Source organism: Dictyostelium discoideum (assembly GCF_000004695.1).
Source record: "Dictyostelium discoideum AX4 chromosome 3 chromosome, whole genome shotgun sequence".
Classification (NCBI taxonomy): domain Eukaryota; phylum Evosea; class Eumycetozoa; order Dictyosteliales; family Dictyosteliaceae; genus Dictyostelium; species Dictyostelium discoideum.
In genome coordinates this window covers 3,144,439-3,165,574 of record NC_007089.4, presented here as the reverse complement: position 1 = coordinate 3,165,574, position 21,136 = coordinate 3,144,439, and the positions used below count along the sequence as shown (strand labels likewise).

The 21,136-nt window shown below is 20.0% G+C and overlaps 11 protein-coding genes across 11 annotated transcripts; 6 read left to right on the top strand and 5 right to left on the bottom strand.

The window, feature by feature from the left end:
- Window positions 1-110: 110 nt before the first annotated feature.
- DDB_G0280249 (hypothetical protein) lies at window positions 111-2,904 on the top strand (the record flags this gene model as incomplete). Its single annotated transcript, XM_636238.1, has 6 exons — window positions 111-214; window positions 290-431; window positions 524-787; window positions 889-1,227; window positions 1,349-1,717; window positions 1,807-2,904. 6 exons carry the CDS (start codon window positions 111-113, stop codon window positions 2,902-2,904), a joined length of 2,316 nt encoding a protein of 771 aa, XP_641330.1.
- Window positions 2,905-4,194: 1,290 nt separating this feature from the next.
- On the top strand, window positions 4,195-5,612 carry DDB_G0280247 (hypothetical protein; the record flags this gene model as incomplete). The annotated part of the gene is made up of 4 exons (XM_636237.1): window positions 4,195-4,295; window positions 4,388-4,668; window positions 4,982-5,031; window positions 5,148-5,612. 4 exons carry the CDS (start codon window positions 4,195-4,197, stop codon window positions 5,610-5,612), a joined length of 897 nt encoding a protein of 298 aa, XP_641329.1.
- An 830-nt stretch (window positions 5,613-6,442) lies between these two features.
- On the top strand, window positions 6,443-6,916 carry ecmL (cellulose-binding domain-containing protein; the record flags this gene model as incomplete). Its single annotated transcript, XM_636236.1, has 1 exon — window positions 6,443-6,916. One exon carries the CDS (start codon window positions 6,443-6,445, stop codon window positions 6,914-6,916), a length of 474 nt encoding a protein of 157 aa, XP_641328.1.
- Window positions 6,917-7,738: 822 nt separating this feature from the next.
- DDB_G0280385 (hypothetical protein) lies at window positions 7,739-9,263 on the bottom strand (the record flags this gene model as incomplete). Its single annotated transcript, XM_636235.1, has 3 exons — window positions 7,739-8,543; window positions 8,623-8,910; window positions 9,025-9,263. 3 exons carry the CDS (start codon window positions 9,261-9,263, stop codon window positions 7,739-7,741), a joined length of 1,332 nt encoding a protein of 443 aa, XP_641327.1.
- A 990-nt stretch (window positions 9,264-10,253) lies between these two features.
- Window positions 10,254-11,337, top strand: DDB_G0280243 (hypothetical protein; the record flags this gene model as incomplete). Its single annotated transcript, XM_636234.1, has 3 exons — window positions 10,254-10,720; window positions 10,813-11,013; window positions 11,103-11,337. 3 exons carry the CDS (start codon window positions 10,254-10,256, stop codon window positions 11,335-11,337), a joined length of 903 nt encoding a protein of 300 aa, XP_641326.1.
- A 368-nt stretch (window positions 11,338-11,705) lies between these two features.
- DDB_G0280241 (hypothetical protein) lies at window positions 11,706-12,459 on the top strand (the record flags this gene model as incomplete). Its single annotated transcript, XM_636233.1, has 2 exons — window positions 11,706-11,760; window positions 11,882-12,459. 2 exons carry the CDS (start codon window positions 11,706-11,708, stop codon window positions 12,457-12,459), a joined length of 633 nt encoding a protein of 210 aa, XP_641325.1.
- A 149-nt stretch (window positions 12,460-12,608) lies between these two features.
- DDB_G0280239 (hypothetical protein) lies at window positions 12,609-14,537 on the bottom strand (the record flags this gene model as incomplete). The annotated part of the gene is made up of 1 exon (XM_001134563.1): window positions 12,609-14,537. The coding sequence occupies one exon, from the start codon at window positions 14,535-14,537 to the stop codon at window positions 12,609-12,611; it is 1,929 nt and encodes a 642-aa protein (XP_001134563.1).
- A 542-nt stretch (window positions 14,538-15,079) lies between these two features.
- Window positions 15,080-15,793, bottom strand: tmem93 (transmembrane protein; the record flags this gene model as incomplete). Its single annotated transcript, XM_001134562.1, has 4 exons — window positions 15,080-15,110; window positions 15,204-15,223; window positions 15,363-15,558; window positions 15,669-15,793. 4 exons carry the CDS (start codon window positions 15,791-15,793, stop codon window positions 15,080-15,082), a joined length of 372 nt encoding a protein of 123 aa, XP_001134562.1.
- Window positions 15,794-16,021: 228 nt separating this feature from the next.
- coq5 (ubiE/COQ5 methyltransferase family protein) lies at window positions 16,022-17,068 on the bottom strand (the record flags this gene model as incomplete). The annotated part of the gene is made up of 2 exons (XM_636231.1): window positions 16,022-16,638; window positions 16,741-17,068. The coding sequence occupies 2 exons, from the start codon at window positions 17,066-17,068 to the stop codon at window positions 16,022-16,024; spliced, it is 945 nt and encodes a 314-aa protein (XP_641323.1).
- Window positions 17,069-17,397: 329 nt separating this feature from the next.
- On the top strand, window positions 17,398-18,937 carry DDB_G0280235 (DUF1682 family protein; the record flags this gene model as incomplete). The annotated part of the gene is made up of 4 exons (XM_636230.1): window positions 17,398-17,478; window positions 17,643-18,197; window positions 18,274-18,585; window positions 18,704-18,937. The coding sequence occupies 4 exons, from the start codon at window positions 17,398-17,400 to the stop codon at window positions 18,935-18,937; spliced, it is 1,182 nt and encodes a 393-aa protein (XP_641322.1).
- Window positions 18,938-19,264: 327 nt separating this feature from the next.
- On the bottom strand, window positions 19,265-20,686 carry DDB_G0280233 (hypothetical protein; the record flags this gene model as incomplete). The annotated part of the gene is made up of 4 exons (XM_636229.1): window positions 19,265-19,302; window positions 19,415-20,094; window positions 20,308-20,321; window positions 20,444-20,686. The coding sequence occupies 4 exons, from the start codon at window positions 20,684-20,686 to the stop codon at window positions 19,265-19,267; spliced, it is 975 nt and encodes a 324-aa protein (XP_641321.1).
- Window positions 20,687-21,136: the final 450 nt, after the last annotated feature.

Sequence of the window (21,136 nt, the reverse complement as noted above, 5' to 3'; positions counted from 1 at the left end):
ATAATAATAATAATAATTTTATGAATAAATAATATATTTTTTATTTAATTAGAAAAATTTATATATATATTTTATTTTATTTTATTTTATTTTATTTTATACTAGAAAAAATGACAATAGAATCCGAAATAATTAAAGAGGTTTTAGTCAAAGTGGCTAAAATTTGGGATGAGCTAGGAATTGATCAAGCATATAGAAAAAATCAAATTGATACGTATGTATAATATTTTTTTTTTTTTTTTTTTTAATAATAATACTAATACATTTATAATAATTATAATAATAATAGAGCATCAGAAAAAATCATAGAAATTTATAATTCATTATTAAAAAAAGAAGAACAATATAAAGAGGATATAATTAAAGATATTATCTCTGGTTTAGAATCATTATGTTCAATGTCAACTGAATTAGGTGAAACTGTTAATGATGTAGTTATTATTAATATTATAATTTTTATAATTTTTATTTTATTCCTTTTTTTTTTTTTTAAAGAACTAATTAAATAATTTTAAAAATATAGAATCATCAAACATTATCATCAATGACACTTTTTCAAAGATTAGAATATATTGAGATTGAAAAAAGTAAATTAAGAAAAAGAACAGAGGATAGAATGGCGATAATTGAAGAATTGGAAGCTGGAATTGACGATTACTCAAAAGAAATGGAATTAAAAGATTTACATCAAAGTACTATAGACGAAAGTGCAATGCAAGGTAATGATTACTCTATGGATAAAATATCCTCACTTGGAAGAAAATTAAAAATTTTAAAAACTCAAAGAGTATGTAAATCTTTATTTTATTGGTATTTCATTATTTATTTATTGCTGTTTTATTAATTTATTTTATTAATTTATTATTATTATTATTATTATTATTATAGGATGAATTATTTTTTGAAGTTCAAAAAATATCAAATGAAATTGTTCAATTATGGGAAGAATTAAGAGTTTCACCAGATACAGAATTAGAGAAATCAATTTTATTAATGACTCAATCTACAATTGATAAAGTATCACCAATACCACTTGGTCAAGCTACTCTAACAGCATTGGAACAAAAGAGGTATAGATTATATATTATTAAAGCCGAACATGAAGAAATGGTTTGTAAATATGCTACTCAGATCACTTTACTTTGGAATAAATTAGAAATACCTACCGATGAAAGAGATTCTTTTTTTGCAAAAACTTCTGGTCTTGGTTTTGATGTAATTGAAGCTGTAAGTAACTAACTAATTTCATATATATATATATATATATATATATATATATATATATACCTTATACATTATAATTGGTACTTATTCAATAATTATTATTTATTTTATTTTATTTTTATAGTGTAGAGAAGAATTAGAAAGAGTTGAAGAAATTAGAAATAATTGTTTATCAGATTTAATTAAAAAAGTGGTTGAAAAGATTCAAACATTTTATAATCATTTACATTTACCAATTGAAAAATTAAAGAAATTGGTTATCGATAATAATTTAGATATAAATAATGATTCTGAAGAACTTTTAGAACTTTATGAATTGGAACTAACACGTGTTGGTAAACTTTATGAAATTTCAAAACCATTACTTTTATTAATTGAAAAAAGAGAAACAATTAGAAATTATAAAATAGAATATGAACAAACTATTTTAGGTGATAAAGAACGTTTATTAAGTAAAAAATTCGATCGTGCTAGATTTGAAAAAGAAAAAGAAGTAAGTTTAAAAATCTTTTTTTAAAAATAAATAAATAAAAAAAAATATTTATTAATAATAATAATAATCATCATCATCATCATTATTAGTTAAGTACAGCATTTCAAAAATTACCAGTTATTGAAGATAATTTAAAGAAACAATTATTAATTTGGGATAAAACATATGGTCAACCATTTACATATGAAGGTTTTAATTATTTAGAAGTTATGCAACAACAAGCTGATAATGAGAAGAAATTAAAAGAAACTGAAAAGTTAAGAAAAGAAAGAGAAAAACAAAATAAAGTTGATGAAATGAAATCAAATGCTATCAATTGTAATAATGGTAATAATGTAAATATAAATGGTAATGGTAATGGTGTTGGTGGTCCAATAAAGAAATCCACTTCAACTACCTTTAATAATAATAATAATATAAATAGTAGTAATATTAGTAGTAATAATAATAATAATAATAATAATAATGGACCAAAAACACCAACATCATCAAGAGTTTTTAAAAGTGTTCAAACACCTTCAACACCAAAAACACCAAAATCAAAATCAACACTTGAGAATTTAACACAATCACCATATTCATCGGCACTTTCAACAAAAACATTACTTAAGAAAAGATCACCACTTTCACCACTTCCAATTAAATCTTTAACAAATACACCAGGTACTAATAGTAATCGTTCAACTGCCGCTTCAAAATTGTCACCAAATAATAAAAAAAAGATTCAGTTCTCATTAAATACAAACTTAAATAATAATAATAATAATAATAATAATAATAATAATCAACAAAATATTGTTAATAATAAATCCTCAACTACCGCTGCTGTAAAGAGACCAATATCAAGAATTTCACCAACAATTACTGAAAATAAGCAACAACAATTACAACACCAACAATTACAACATCATTCTAATGTCTCAATGGTACCAATAGTATCACCAACTTCATCAGTATCATCTCAATCCTCTCGTTCATCACAAACATCCTCTCATAGTAATGGTAATGGTTCATATATTATCCATCAACCACCACAACAACAACAACAACAACAACAACAACAACAACATATGCACCCAAATCCAACTTTAAACAATGGTATTTATAAAAGTAATAGCAATGACTCAATCATGATAAACAATCATCAATATAATGATGATTTAATTATGGATGATACAATGATATAAAAAAGAAAAAAAAAAAAAAAAAAAAAAAAAAAAAAAATTCCGATCCACAAACCATTTCTTTTCTTATGTATATAAACTTTTAAAAAAAAAAAAAAACAAAACAAAATAATTTTGATTTGAAAAGCTAATTCGTTTCAAATCAAATAAAAAAATTATTATATAAATAAATAAATAAAAAAAAAAAAAAAATTATTAAGAAAAAAAAATATAAATTTGTCACCTTGGTTGTTTTATATATTCATATTTTTTTATTTTTTTGGTAAAGTTGGAAAAACATGGAAAAACATGGAAAAAAAAAAAATATTTGGTTATACTAAATTTTAATCTTAATTTTTTATTTGTTTTTTATTTATTTTTATTTATTTGTATATATATTTTTATTTATTTATTTTTTTTTTTTTCATTTTTTTGAGAATAAATTAAAATAATAATAATTTTTTAAAAAAAGAAGTAATAACAAAACTAGAAAGGGGTGTGAAAATAAAAAAAAACAGCAAGCGGTAAAACTCAAAAAAATTGGATAACGAATTTTGAAAATTTATTTTATTTTATTTTTATTTTTTTTTTTTATTTTTTTATTTTTTTATTTTTTTTTTTTTTCAACCAGGCGAATTGCAAATATTGTGCGAGGTATTAAATTTTTATTTAATGATTTGCCATAAAACATAAAAAAATAAGAATAATTAATTAATTAATTAAATAAATAAATAAATATTTAAACAAATAAAATCAAACTTGTTTATAATAAAGGATAAAAATATCACAACAACGAAAAAATAAAATAAAATAAAATAAAAATAAAAATAAATAAAAAAAGAAAAAGAAAAGGAAAAACAAAAAAAAGATTTTTTTTTTTTTTAAAAAAAAATAATATCAATTTTTTTATTTTTTATTTTTTTTTTTTTTTCTTATTTTTTTATTTTTTGTAATTTTTTTTTTTGTAAATAAAAAATCTAAATATAGAGAATAAATAAAAAGATAAGAATATATATATTATATAATATATTATCGTTTTTAATCTCCCATGGACAGAAAAATTTAACAACTATAAACACTTATTACCTACATTATATATATATACATACATTGAAAATTTCAAATAAATAATAATAATAATAATAATAATATACAAATACATACAACATCAACTAATAATAAAACATACATTTATCAATAAATAAGAACTATACCGATTTATACACTTTTTTATTTAATCGACTCTTTTTTTTTTTTAACATAATAAAAAAAAAAAAAAAAAAAAAAAAAAAAAAAAAAAATAAAATATAGCAAATGACATCATATTTTTCAGGGATACCTTTCCCTTTATTAATACTATATTCATCTTTAACACTTATTGTATCATTTCAAATAGTAAGAATTCTTTACAATAAGTATGTATAGTTATTTAGAATCAGAAGAAATAAAGAAATAACAATGTATTTTTTTATTAACAAATAAAATTTTTTAAAACAAATACCTATAGGCATAATATATTTTCATTTAGATTTGGATTTCTATTACTTGGATTTATATGGGGATTATTAAGAGCAATATTTTGGGGATTTTTTGATATTTTTAGTTCAAATAAAGCAGTTTTAACTACCTTTTTTTTAATTCCAATCAATATTCAATTCGCAACATTTTCACTTTTAGTTTTATTTTATGCTCATGTAGTACATAGAACAACATGGGAAAGATTCACTAGGATGAGATTCACAATAGTTTATTCATCTGTCAATATAATTTTATTAGTTTTACAAATTGGTAAGTTTTACAAATTAAAAAAATATCATCATCACCAATGACATTCTCACTGTGAAAATTATAAAGAAGTCAACCTACCCCCTCCCTTTTTTATTTTTTTATTTTTTCCTTTGAGGAGAATATTCTCAAATAACAAATAATAAAAAAAAATTAAGTAAATCATAAATATTAATTATTTTTATCATTTTTATCATTTTTTAAATGTACGCAGTATGGATAGCAATATATGTAAAATATTCAGATATGTCTTTGCTAACACAAATTCAATCGATTTTGAATGGTGTTGTATTTTTATTATTAGTTTCAATTTTAGCATTTTATGGTTGGAAGTTAAGAATTATTAAGCAAAATACAAATCGTCATGTAAGTGTAGATCAAAAAAAAAAAAAAAAAAAAAAAAAAGTTAACAGATAATAGATAACAGATACCAGATATTAATCAAAATTTTTTTTTTTTTTTTTTTTTTTTTTAAAAAATAGTTACAATCTCAATTACCATTATCAATTATACCAATTACATTTTTCATATTTTTATGTTTTACAAGTAGATGTGTTTATGATTTTATTGCAGCATTTGGAAAAGTTAATATATCATTAAGTGATCAATTATCATTAAGAGAGAATTTAACCGTTTTCTTTACATATTTAGTATGGGAGATTTTACCATATATTTTAATTTTAGTTTTATTTTGGAGAATACCAACCACTCATATCGGTGGTCTAGCCAGAAGAAATAAAAATGTTAATTCATTTGCATATCCACCTCAAACAGCTGTCATACCCGGTAGAATCATTCAACAACAACCTTCAAGATTATTTTTGGATCCACAACGTTATGATTCCGATGATGAAACCACAAATTTATTGCACAAAGGAAGTCCTGTATTATATAGTGGTAGACATTCACCTTATTCTACTACACCTATTTCTGGTTCAAGTGAATAATTAATAATAACAATAATAATATATAAAAATTGAATATAAATTTTAAATTAAAATTAAATAATAATAATAATAAAAATAAAAATAATAATAATAATAATAATAATAATAATAATAATAATAATAATAATAATAATAATAATAATAATAATAATAATAATAATAATAATAATAATAATAATAATAATAATAATTAAATTAATTAATTGTTAAGATAACACCAAACCCCAAAAAAAAAAAAAAAAAAAAAAAAAAAAAAAAAAATATAGAAAAAAAAAAAATAAAAAATAAAGAAAAAATAATTGAATAAATAAACAAATATTAATCGTTCTTTTAGGTATTTTTAAGATATTGGGAATTTTTTTTTTGTATGGCTTTCTTTGAAATAAAAGTATAATTTAAATTAAATTTGGAATAAAGGAAGTTTCATTATTAATTATATTGATTCCAAAATTGTATCGAAGAGATAAATTGTGCTACTTTTTTTTTTTTTTCTAGATAATATTTTTTAACAAATAAGAGATAATTTTTTTTTTTTTTTAATTAAACTATTGCGGTAAAGGTTTATTTTATAACCTATACACTTTATTTTATTTTTTATTTTTTTTTTTTTTAATTATTTAATATTTATGGCAAATGGATTTGATTATTAATCATTTGATTCCCATTTTAAAAAACACAATTTTAATATTATTTAAAAATTATATTTCTAATTTTTAAAGAAGAAAAATATTTGTATAAATAGTTATTTTTTTTTTTTTAAACCATTCATTCCAAAAAAAAATATATATATATAAAAACAAATAATAAAAGAGTTTTTTTTAATAATTAAAATGAGATCAATCCTTATTTTATTAAGTTTATTATTAACAATTGCATTTGCTTCAGCAAGTTTCCCATACCAATGTGGCCCATATAGTTGTCAATATGGTCAAGTTTGTAGAATTGATAATGGTGTTTGTAATTGTATTCCAATTAATGATTGTCATGAAGTTTCATTATCAACAAAGGTAATTGGTACTTGGGTAGATGGTTCACGTGGTAATAAAAGATTCACTCAATATGATATTACAATCACAAATAATTTAAATACAAATATTAAACAAATTTACATTGCCACTGATTACACTTTAAGATTAAGAGATCATTCAAATACTTCAATCTGGAATGTTAACCTTTTACCAAACGGTATTCTCACTCTTCCATCATACCAACCATCAATCAATGCCCATGCTTCCTTTACATTTGGTTTCATTCTTGAAGGTACTCAACCTGCAAATTTGGATGTTTTATCTGTTTCTTTTTAAACCACCTATCCATTTTTAAAATCAAGTTTAATTTTAAAAAAATAAATTTTATTAAATATTAAATATTTAATATTATTCAACAAAAATTTGATTGATATAAATTTATTATTGTTTTTAACTATCTGGTTTATTTTTTTCTTTTTCATTAGATTTTCTTAATTTTTATCATAATTTTTTATTAATTATATTATAAACTATTTTAAAAAAAAAAAAATAGTTTAATGGCTGAAACAAGTTTAATTCCTAAAATGAATTTTTTGGGATTAGATTGAGTTTTTTATTAATATATTAATTTCAATTAAATTAAATGTTAATTAAATTTAAAAGAGGCCTATTTAAAATTAATAAAAATAAAAATACCACAAACTTTATAATTTAAAAATTATTAGGGAAATATAAATTTTACTTTTCAATTTTGGTGTACAATGTTAACAAAGTTAAAAACCTGAGTTCATTGAGAAGAAGTAGAAGAAGAGGGTATCTACTACTTTAAAATAATTATTTTGGAGTATTTAAATCTAAATAAGTATTGTATAATTGTATTATTAAAACACATTTTAGATTTTGGTAGCAGCCAATTTAATTTAGATGAAATTTCCCAGAAAAAAAAGAAAAGAGATTTGGCCTTACCAAAATTAAATCATTTTAAAGTAGTAGATACCCTCTTCTTCTACTTCTTCTCAATGAACTCAGGTTTCAAAAAAAAATCTAAGATTCTAATTTAATCAATTATTTGTAAATTAAAAAAAAAAAAAAACAAAAACAGTGAATCTTTTTTTTAATATGATACAAAATAATAAATCAATCAAACAATTTATTAAATTAATATTTTAACCCGAAGCTTGGTTGAGTTTGAGATTCAATAAACATTAATTGGAATGCAAGTGGTTCAACTAATTTCACTTTACTTGGTTCTGGTTTAAAAGTGATTTCTGGTTTAAAAGTGATGTTAGTATTTTTGGATGCCGCTTTAGTATTGTTATTGTGATTTGGTGTTGTTGTAGTTGTTGTAGTTGTTGTTGTTTGAATTGGATCATTCACTAAACTTTGAATTGCTGAATCTATTTCATATGAATCTAAATTGAATCTTTGATTCTTTAATTTGTGAAGTGGTGATTGAATGGAAGCTAAAATTTCAGAGATGTAAGTGTCGGATTGAGCTGATGGTAAGGTTGGGAAATTTTTTTCAATGATGGCGAGATTGATCATGTTTATAATTGCATCTGGTGTTTCTGAATTATCCATTGATATGAAATGATCTTTTGCAGAGGTAAACTTTTTTCTAGCTTTTTCAATATTACCTATACTGAAATAATAATGTCCATACTCCATTAAAAATTTTGACCAATCCATATGATTTGGTGTTGGTCTTGAGTCTATAGAGTTCAAATAACTTATCAATTTCTTTTGACCAGCATCTAAAAACTCTTTGCCTACCTCGATTTGATTGGATATTCTATATAATTGTCCTCTATTAAGGAGACATCTTGCTAAATTTAATTGTTCTTCTGGAAATGCTAATAAACAATTATGTGCTCTTGCATGAAACTCAATCGATGTATCATAACAATGAAATTCTCTATAATATTCGCCAATATTTGAGTAAATTGCTGGAAGTAAAAAGTAACTGTAAAAAAAAAAAAAAAAAGTTTAAATAAATTAGTGTTTTAAAATTTTTAAAAGTAATAATTAATATAGATAATTACAGATCAATATTATCGTTAAGCATTTCTTCTTTGACCATTTCTTCTGCTTTAGAGAAATTTGAAAAAGATTTTCCATAGTCACCTTGTCTTAATAATGCTAAACCTAAATCATTTGTAGACTCTATCATATTCTTTCTAACATTTTTACTAATGTTATCGATTGCTTCACTTCTTCTCAAAGAATCTCTTAAAAGATCTTCACTAGTCGAATAATAACCTTTTTTTAATGAAACTAATCCAAGTGCATATGTTGGATATGCATATAATGATGATGCTAAATCAATTTTTCTATTTATAATAAATAATAAAAAATAATAAATAATAATAAAATTAATTAGTTTTATGATTTAAATTAATTTTAAAAAATAATAATAATAAAACTTACTTCATAAAATCTCTGACAGATGACACAGCAAATCTTCTGCTTTTTTTAATAAACCTCTATCTAATGATTTTCTTGCTTTAAATATTGAATGACGTGTTTTATTTACTGCTTTAATAGAATCTACTGGATGAAATTTGTTTTTTATTGGGAAATTAAGTTTCTTTGGAAGATGTTGTGATGGTGTAAGTGATGAATAAGACCTAAACAATTGCTTTGATTGAGCATTTAATGTTTGGGTAGTTCTAATTATATTCATTTTTTTTGTATTTTAAATCTAAATTTTTAATTTTTTTTTTTTTTTTTTTTTTTTTTTTATTATTTACAAGTTGTTTTTTTTTATTTTTATTTTTTATTTGTTTTTTTTTTTTTTATTTTTTTTATATATGTTTATATTTTATATATATGTTATGTTAATGTGTGTATATATGTAACTAAAATTATTTTTTTTTTTTTTTTTTTTTTTTTTATTTGTATCTATTAAAATTTTATTTATCTATTTTTTTGTTTTTATTTATTTCTATTTTACTGTTATTATTATTATTATTATTATTATTAAAGATGGAATAATAAAATTTTTAAATTGTGTAGTTTTATGAAGGAAGGAATTTATAAATTAATAAGAAAATGAAAAAAAAAAAAAAAATATAAAATTTAAAATAAAAAAAAAAAAAAAAAATTTAATTCAAAAAAAATAAAATTATAAAAAAAAAAAAAAAATTAAAAACAACAAATTATCTCAATTTTATCAGTTCCCCACCACTTTGTAAAATTGGTTTATTTTTTTTTTTTTTTTACCAGACATAATCTAAAAAATAAAATAAAATAAAATAAAATAAAATAAAATAAAAATAAAATAAAAAAAGAGATAAAAATAATTTAAAATAACAGTTTAATTATAATAATAATAACAATAATAATAATAATAATAATAATAATAATAATATTATAAAAATGAATTACCCACAAAATTTTAAATCAATTTTAAAAATTTATATATATATATATCTAAACCACTCTTTTAATTTTCACATTTCCACAATGAGTAATACTATCATCATCACTTTTACAAATAAATTACTTTTTTTTTTTTTTTTTCTGATATTTTAATTAAAAAAAAATTTTATTTATTTTATTTTTTTTTTCATTTTTTTTTTATTTTATTTTTTATTTTTTTTATTTTTCCAAAAAAAAAAAAAAAAAAAAAAAAAACCCAATTCATTTTCATAAAAAACGAACTATTGTTTAGATGAATTTAGTAAATAGATTATCCACAGTAGGATCTTTATTAAAAAAGACTACTAATTCAACCACAACCACAACTACAACAACAACTTCTTTCAATTTATTAACAAATAAAGCAATTAATAATAATAATATGTTTCAAAATAAAAAATTAGCAACACCATCAAAAGTTAATAATAATAATAATAATATTACCAAACCATCAACAACTACAACCACACCAATGTCACAATGCGCGCAAGCATTAATTGGTAATAAATTTTATACAACTAAACCAGATTATAAAGCAGATAAACCATTCTTGGGTCCACCAGGTAAACTAAATGAAGTTGTAAAGATTGAATTAATGGAAAAAGAAGATGTTGCCACAATCAAAGATATTTGGTTACAATATCATTTAAAAAAAGATTGCCTTTGTGCTGTAATTCCAAAAGATATTTATAAAAAATTAATTGAAAGATCAAAAGCATGGTAAGTGAACAATATTATTATTATTATTATTATTTTATTATATTTAATAATTCTTTTTTTTTTTTTATTTTGTGTTTTGTGAATTTACATAGTCCAATCTTTATTTTCCCACTTCCAGGTGATAAAGGTTTTATTTCAATGTTATATCAAAATCAAGGTGATCATTTTGTTTTCACCTATTTAGAACAATATAAAAAACATACAGTCAATGCTGTACCATGGATGGTCGCTTCACACTATATCGATTTTATTGATTCTAAAGAAATCGTTTTAATGAGAGCTGAACCAAATTTGTAAGTAAAATAAAATAAAATAAAATTAATTAATTTTTTAATGTGACCCCCTTTTATTAATTTTTTTTATTATTAAAAAAAAATTATAGAGAAGTTTTAAATAATATACAAGCTCAATATCTTTATAACCAACTTCAAACTTATCTCTTGGATGATAATAAATATAAAATTATGCAAACATTTACTAATCGTCCAAATGAATTCGATTTCAATGATGTCATAAAGAATATGGATTCTATGTCACTTTTGGATGATAAACAATCTAAATTAATTTCAAATGTTATTGAATTTGAAGAAAAAGAAGCTGAATTAGTTGATAAATAAATAAATAAAATAAATTAATAAATAATAATAAAAAAAAAAACCTCTGGTTTAGGAAAAATATATATATAAATATTTAAAATCATAGAAAACCACCTTATTCTAAATTTAAAAAAATATCTTCATTTGGATAATAATTTTATAATTAACTTAATTTATTTTTTATTTATTTTTTATTTTTTATTATTTTTTTTATTATTTTTTTTATTTTTTAAAAAAATTTATTAAAATGGAAGTATAAATAGCTTTTTTTTTTTTTTTCATTATTATTTTTTTTATTTATTCTAAATTTCAAACAATATTTTCTTTTTTTAAAAAATAACAATAACAAATAAAAAAGAGATAATTATATAAAATTAAGATCAATTGAAATGAAAAATAATCAAACAAATCAAATTAAAAAGAGAAAATTACCTTATCAAATTGGTAAATTATAAAATTTAAAAAAAAATTGGACCGAATTTGAAAAGATTAATTAATTTAATCTAAATTTATTTTTTTTTTTTTTTTTTTTTTTTTTTTTTATTATTATTTTAAAAACATAAAGATAAATTTAAAGTTCAAAAATTTCATCATTTTCAACCAAATCCAATTACAAATTCAATTGAACCATTATTGGATGGTAGTAACAACAATAAAAACAATAATTATAAAAAATTAAAGAAAATGAATTACATATCAACAACGACAATAACTACAACAAACAATATTGATTTAAATAATTTATTGCCAATTGAAAATATTAAACAATTATTCAATCAATTGAATTCCAATAGAGAAATAATGGATACACTTTTTAATCAATTCTTACAATTATATAATAGTATCAATTTCCAATCACCCCTATCAAATTTATCATTGTTACCAATAACAAATTATAGTAATAATGACAATGATTATAACTCAAATAATATTATTTCAACTAATATTGAAGGAAATAATAATAATAAGAGTTTTATTTTACCAAATTTGAATGAGGATTTATTTCTAAATATTCCAGATTCTTTAAAAGATTTAACAAATGAAAAATCAATTCAAGAGAATATTACTCTACCAACACTTGAAAATGATTTACATTCACCTCTAAATTTAATCCAACAATTTGATCAAATTATAAATAAATAAACTATATAATAAGGAGGTGTATATATTTTTTTTTTTAAATATAAATATAAAAATAAAATAAATAAATTATATTTAAAGGATGTTTTTTTTTTTTTTTTTTTTAATTATTTTAAATTTATTATTTATTATTATTTATTTTTTTATTATTTTTAAAATGGATCACAATAAGTTGATAATATACCACATATTAATAATGTTTTATTAATGATATTAATATATTTTGAGGATATATCCCAACAACCATTTAAAGTTAGTGATTGAATTGTTTTATTTGATTGAATTGCATTTAAAAGTTTAGATAATTCATCATCAGTCATTTTCGATGGTAATGAATTAAAACTAAAATCTAAATGAATTAAAGTATTATTACGAGATAGAATTTGAATTAATAGTTCTAAATTATCATGTTGAGGATAGAGTGAATCTTTTTGTAATACACCAGCAATATAAAGGAATTCAATTGTATTATTATTAATTATTGGGTCTATAAGTGATAAAGTTTGTGGAGATTTACAATCTGATTTATTGAAATTCAAAGTTTTAATAGTTGGATGATTCCATAACAATACCTCTCTTAAAGAATCCAATTCATCTTGTTCATTAATTATTGTAACTGAAACTACATTTAAATTTGAATGAATTGAATTAAATAATCTATTTGAATATGGATGATTTAAACTAAATATTTTAATCTCTAAATCTGATTTATTATTATTATCACTATCATTAAAACTATAAAATTTATCACTTTCAATTGTATCACCTTCTAAATGTAATTCTAATCTATTCAATTCTTTACATTTATTCCATATCATTGGTATACAATCTTTATCATTTTCAATAAATGATTTAATCATTATCTTTTTAACTGAATAATTTAAATTATCAATTGATGTTATATATTCATTATTATTTTTATTTTTATTAATATCATCATTTAATTTGACAATAAAAGTGAATTTTTTTAAATTTTCTTGACAACCTAAAAAATTTAAAACGCTTGAAACGTTTACAGTCTCGTCAGGCATTATAATTTTAAAAGATTTTAAAGATTTCCAATTTGATAATAATTCAAAAACACCATCTAAATAAAAGCAATTTGAAGATTCTGAAAATTGTTGATTAAATTTATCTTCATCCTCCCATAATACGCCATTATCAGGTAATTGATTACTATTATCACTATTATTAATTTTACTACCACTATTATTGTTATTATTTAAAAGATGATGATTTAAAAATTTTGCATTTAATTCAAAATATGATATATTACAAATTTCATCATCATCACCACCTATATTATTATTATTATTATATTTTTGTTGATTTTCAATTATTAATTTAATCATATTTAATAACATTTCATATTCTATATTTATATATAATAATTTAATTTTTCTTAAAGTTTTTGATAATTGTGGTATTAAATCTAATGATTGAATTTGATTTTGAAAACAACTTACTAAAATTAAAGAGTCAAGTACTTGTAATGATTTAATTGATTCTTTAATATCTTGAATATCGATATCACATTCATATAGGATTGTAGTTAATGTTAATGATGTTAATGATTTTTTAATTACTTCTTTATAGTTTACTAGGATATTACAAAACTTTTGATACTCTTTATTATTGAAAACACCAAAACTTGCACTCTCTATACTCTCTGTTAACAGAATGGTACCACCGTAATCGATTTTACCAGATCTGAATGAAATTGATCTAATACGATCCGCAATTATTGGTACTGATTCGGTTAATTGTGGTGATAGGAAATCATCTTTAAACATGGTTTTCTGTTGATGGAATGGGAATTTGAGATTGTTTATTGGTAATTTCAACTTTTCAATCCATTCAACTACGTATGCTAATACTTCCATATTTGTAATCTCAATTCTTGGGTATGTCAATTTACGTACTAAATCCCTTTTCCAATCTTTACAAATTGAACTTAATTTCATTATTGAATAACTTAAAAATAATATACCATTCTCTTCATCACCATATTTTGAATAAAATGATAAATAATAATTTAATATTTTTTTAATTAAATATTTTTGATTAATTATTATTATCATTTTTATTTATTTAAATAAATATGTATAAATTTAATTATTTTATATGTGTGTGTTGTAATTAAAAAAAAAAACAATAAAAAATTAAAAAAAAATTAATTATTTTTTTATATGTTGTAATAATAATATTAAAAAAAAAAAATAATATAATAATATTGAAAAAAAAAATAAAAAAAAAAAAAATTAAAAAAAATAGAAAGTGGGTGAAGTGAAGTGAACTTGTAATTATTATTATTTTTTGTAAAATAAAAAAAAAAAAAAAAAACAAAAAAACAAAAAAAAAAAAAAAAAACAAACGAAAAAGTTATGGGAAAATAAAATAAAAAATAATAAAAATAAATAAAATTAGATTTAAGATGATTTGATTATTGGACTTGATAAAATAAAATAAAATAAATAAATAAAAATAAATTTTGAAGCCTTTTCTGATTTTTTTTTTTTTTTTTTTTTTTTTTTTTTTTTTTTTTAATTACACCAAACGCACTGTATAGATGTATTTTATTTATATTTATATTTATATACAAAACATTTTGAGCCCAATTAATTTAATAAATATGTATTATATTATATAAAAATCTAAAAAATAAAAATAGAAATTTAAAATTAGTAATTGCTAATTATGGAAAATATCTTGAAGATTTTTTTTTTTTTTTTTTTTTTTCCACTTACGTCCAAAATAAAATATATGGCTAAATAACAATATTAAAGTAATCATAAAATAAGTAATTTTTAAAAAAAAAAAATAGGATTAGTAATTTTGGGAATAGGATTTTGGAAGGGGTGATATATAAATATATATATATATTTTTGGATGTTTAATAAACATACCATTAAACCTGCACCAATACTATCAAACCAAATTGATCTTGGATTTGGAAAATATAAATGTAAATTTTTGTTTTCTTTTAATGTAAATAATGAACAAAATGTAATATATATAAAAAAATAAAATAAAAAGCCATAAACTCCTGAAAATCCAATAACACCTGCAATTGCTCCTCCTAAAATTGAAATTGGAATTTGACTAAAATTTTTAAATTTAATTAAATTTAATTAGTAAAATACTAAACATATTTAAAATAATAATAATAATAATAATAAAATAACTATGGTTATTATAATATTGATTATTACCAAAATGAAACAGTTTTATTATTTCTTTGAATATATTCCATTTCATAATGTTCTGGTATGATTGATGCAGCTTGAGCTTCTTGTTGTTGCTGTTGCTGCTCTTGCATTTGTTGTGGGTGTAACATTTTTTAATTTTAAATTTTATATATATTAAAAGATATAAAATGAAAAATTTGAAATAAAAAAAAAATAAAAAAAATTGAAAAAACAAACACAAAACACTTTTTTTTTTTTTTTTTTTTTTTTTTTTCAAAATTTTACAAAAAATAAAAAAAATAAAAAAATAAGAACTTCGTTTTTTTTTTTTTTTCAGATTTTTATATTTAATTTTATTTTTATTTTTAATTTTAATTTTATAATTTAAAACCACTATGAATACTACAAATACCAAAAGTTAAATTTTTATAGGTAACTTGTTTGAAACCAGCATCTTGAATCATTTGAACAAAAGTTTCTTGATCTGGGAATTTTCTAATACTTTCGACTAAATAGGAATAAGAATCACGATCACCAGAGATTAATTGACCCATGATAGGGATGACATTGAAAGAGTATTGATCATAGGCGAATCTTAATAATGGATTTGGGACTTGACTAAACTCTAAACATAAAAATCTACCACCTGGTTTTAAAACTCTATAAGCTTCTCTTAAAACTTGATCTATATTTGTACAATTTCTAATACCAAATGAAACGGTGTAACAATTGAATGTATTATCTTTAAATGGTAATTGCTCACTGTTGCCTTGAACCCAATCAATTGAAGGATCACTTTGATCTGTATATCCTTTGTTCAATCCTCTCTTTTTACCTTCATTCAACATTGATTGATTAATATCAAATACTGTTGCCGATGATGGTAATGATGATGATTTTAAAACTTCACCACCGCCATTATTACTCTTATTTATATTTGGGAAATAATTTGGTGATGTTTTAATTTTATCTAAAAATCTAAATGAAATATCACCTATAATAAATAATAAATAATAAATAATAAATAATATTTGTTAATAATTTTTTTTTTTTTTTTTTTTTTAAAAAAAAATTATTTGTTTATTTATTTATTTACCTGTACCACCTGCAACATCCAATAAATGAGAACCTGGTGTTGGATTTAATGTATTAATTAATTCATCTTTCCATAATCTATGAATACCCATACTCATAACATCATTCATTAAATCATAACTTGATGATACACTATCAAATACATCTTTAACCATTGATTCTTTATCTTCTTTATTCACTGTTTTAAATCCAAAATGAGTTTGTTGATTATCATTAACACCACTTGCATTTGTGTTGTTTTTTGTTGTTTGATTTGTATTACTACAATATAATCTTGACCCAATTGATGTACTTAAATATCTTACTGATCTATTTAATGATTGTAACATTTTTTTATTTTATTCAATTACTTTTATTGAGAAATAAATAAATAAAATATATATAAAGAATTAAAAATTATTTGTACACACACAAACAAAAAAATGTAAAATATGAAAGTTTTTTATTTTTTAATTTTTTATTTTTTTATTTTTTTTTTTTACAGATTCGCTTTCAATTTTTTTTTATTTTTTTAAAATAAAATTTTTTAATTTTATAAAAAATAAAAAAAATGAAAAAAAAAAAAATGAAAAAAAAAAAAGTCATCACTATTCATTTTTTTTATTTGCCACCTCAACCTTTATACAAATAAAAAAAAAAACAAAATAAATAAAAAAAAATGAAAATCAATAAATTAATAATATTTGCATTATTTGTTTTATTATTTTCACTTTTTTCATTATCAATTTCACAATCAAATGTAAGTTTAAATTTTATTTATAAATATATTTTTTTTTTTTTTTTTTTTTTTTTTTTTTTTTTGTTGATCTTCATTCTCGTATGAAAATAAAATTTTTTTTTTTTTTTTTTTTTATTTATTTTTTGTACAACAATATAATACTAATAATTAATTTATAATAAAAGGATGTAACAACAGATAGTGAAGAATTTATAAATTATGATGGTGGTAGTGAAGCACCAGAAGATAAAATTCCACCACCAACAACAACAACAACAGATAATGATAAAATTCCATCAACACCAACACCAAAGAAACCAAATAATTGGATTTTAGAAAGTTGTTTTATTTTAATAATTATTGGATATATTGCAAATTATTTCATTGGATCAAAAGCAAATCGTGAATTAATTCAATTATGGGGAGCTAAATTACAACCAGTTTTCATGTCAAATTTTTCAAAAACAGGTAATAGAGGTGATTTCACAATTTTAAAAGTGAATCCATCTTCATATTCATTCATTGCAACTGGTAGAAACAATTGTTTTGGTTTACAAGCTTCATTGGATTTAAAGAAAAGACATGATCTATTCTCAATTTTATTAGATTTCATTGGTTATGGTAATCCTGATCGTATGACTCTTGAAATTGCAATGAATAAAGAAAATATGGATCCATTAGTATTTGCATTAGTAAAAACAAAATCATTAAAGAAATTTAAATCTGATAATAGTGATGTCGTATGTGTATATTTTTATTTTTACTTGTAAATAATAATAATAATATTAATAAATAAAAAAAATATATTATATTTAGGATTTATTCTGTTCAAAATATACAGGATCAAGTATTAATACCTTATCAAATAGTTTTGGAGTTTTATGTGACACTGATATCCTTCCATCATTATTATTAAAACAACAAGAAATTCAAGTTATCAATCAAAATGAGAATTTAATTGAACTTTTTCACTTTACTGATCATAGTTTAATTAATCCAAAATACCCAAAAGCTCTTAAATTTGTTTTCAAAATTCCAAAAGCTTCTGAAATGGATAAATTAGTACTTTTAACTAGAGTAGCACTTCATTACATTGATGTAGTTGCTAATCTTGAATTACCAAAAAATGTTTGTATTATTATTATTATTATTATTATTATTATTATTATTATTATTATTATTATTATTATTATTATTATTATTTATTTTCAATATATATACCTACATTTAACTAATAATTAAATAGTATAAAGCAAAAGCAGATAAACTTAGAGATAAAGCAAAAGAAAATATTGAAAAACAAGCTCAATTAGAAAGACAAGAAGAAATTCAAAAAAAGAAATTCGAAAAGAAATTAAAAGAAAAAGAAGCAATTGGTAAATTAACTCCTGAACAACAAAGAAAGAAAGATGAGAAAGAATATCAAAAACAACTTAAAAAGAGAACTTCTGGCGGTAAAACAAAGGTTATCTTGGGTTAAATCCTTTTTTTTATTCAAAATTTAAATTTATAAATATATTAAAAAAAATAAAAAATAAAAATAAAAAATCAAATCAAATAAACAATTTAAAAAAAAAAAAAAAAATATATACATATATATATATAATTAAAAACTCTTTCAATTTTTTTATTAAATATATAAAAATAAAATATTATGAAATTTTTTAAAAAATTAAATTATTATTAACAATTTAGAAATAACCATTAATAGTAAAGTTATTAAATTTTTAAAAATAACTATTTTTAGAATTAAAATAAAAACTAGATAATATTAAAATTTTTTTAAATAATTTTTTTTATTATTTTTTTAAATAAAAGCCCATGCATTTAAAACAAAGTTGTTAGCTGTTGTTGTGAAAGTATAGAAAAAAAAAAAAAAAAAAAAAATAGAAAATATTAGTAAAAACTAAAATAATATTTATAAAATATATAAATATATATATAAATTTATATTTACTTTTTTGAGTTCTAACCCATTGATTATTATAAGTTGAAAAGGTTTCCATGTATGAAATTTGGCCAGCGTTATCCATACCAAATTGATAAACTCTTGGTAAACTGAAATCACCAAATAAACTACCAAAGTTATCTCTAGCTATGTCATAAGAACTCATCCAACCGGTATTAACTAATTGTTGAGAATTACCACTTACCCAAAAGATTTGATATTTACCATAAAAGTTTGCATAGCTTTTATTTTGGAGGTTAAGAATACAAAGAGTGGTTTGTTGTTTTGGAAGGTATTGCATTAAGTATGGAGAAGAGATTGAAACCCATGGATATGCAAGATTTGAAGTTTTGAAATTTTCTTTGTTTAATACTGTACCATCTAATCCATAGTAGTTACAATTGATGGAAAAGGAAGTAGTTTCAAAACAAACTGAATATAATTTACTATTGGTTAAATAGGTTGCAGTTGAATTTGGGAAAACATTTGGAATTTTATCAATAGTTTTGTAATAAACTTCTGATGCTGAAACTTTTACAACATAAAGATAACCATCACCAGTAGTAATTGTAGCAAAAATATTGTATGATGATGTGGTTTGATCATATGCAAGATTGGTAAGGTTCATATTATCAGCGATTGAGCTATTAAATAATGTCCATGTATTGGTATCAATTGTATTCATATATCTATTATTTTTTTTTTTTTTTTATAAAAAAAAGAAATAAATTTAAAATTAATTAGAAAAAAAAACATAATAAAAAATATAAATTTAAAAAAAAAAGGATAATTATTATTATTATTATTATTATTATTATTATTATTATTATTATTATTATTATTATTATTATTATTATTATTATTATTATTATTATTATTATTATTATTATTAATATACATACGAAATTCCACTTGACTAATTATAATTGATTAAAAAAATAAATAATTTAAATAAAAAAATAATTTTATTAGTTTATTTTTAATTTTTTTTTTTTTTTTTTTTTTTGTTTGGAAAGGTCAAAAAAAAAAATACATTACCATTTCAGTTGCAACATAAGTAATTAAACCATTTGCAGCATTATAAGTACTTGAAGTATAATTTGATGGGAAAGTAAAACCAGTGTTGACAAAAGAAGCATTTGATAAAGATGTACTTAAATCAACAATACCTACTGAGACATATTTGGTAGTTAAATCATTCCAAACACCAAAAGCTTTTTGTGAACTAATTGGTGAAAAAATTACTGCTAAAGTTGCAAGTGTCAATAATAATTTATTCATTTTTTATTCTTTGTTTATAATGTAAAAAATAATAAAAAAAAAATATATAAAAAAAAAAACAATTTATAGTGGAAAAAATTGATCAAATTCGTTATGTAACCCGGGTTGTGGGATTTTTATTTTCATTTTTTTTTTTTTAAACGCCACAGCTAGGTGGGAAAAACGTTTTGTTATGAGGTGGAAAACAACTCGAACCGTTTTTTTTTTTTTTTAGAAACCAAAAAAAAATAAAGTTTTGCAAAAAAAATAAAACAAATGACATCAGGTATTAAAAATCTTTAACAAAATTTTAAAAAAAAAAAAAAAAAAAAAAAAACGAAACAAATGATTTCAGATTAAAAATTTATTTTGGTGGCAGAATAAGTGGATTTTATTTTATTTTATTTTTTTTAATTAAACAAGAATGGTGGGGAAAAAAACAAAAAAAAAAAAATTCGGTATTTTTATTAA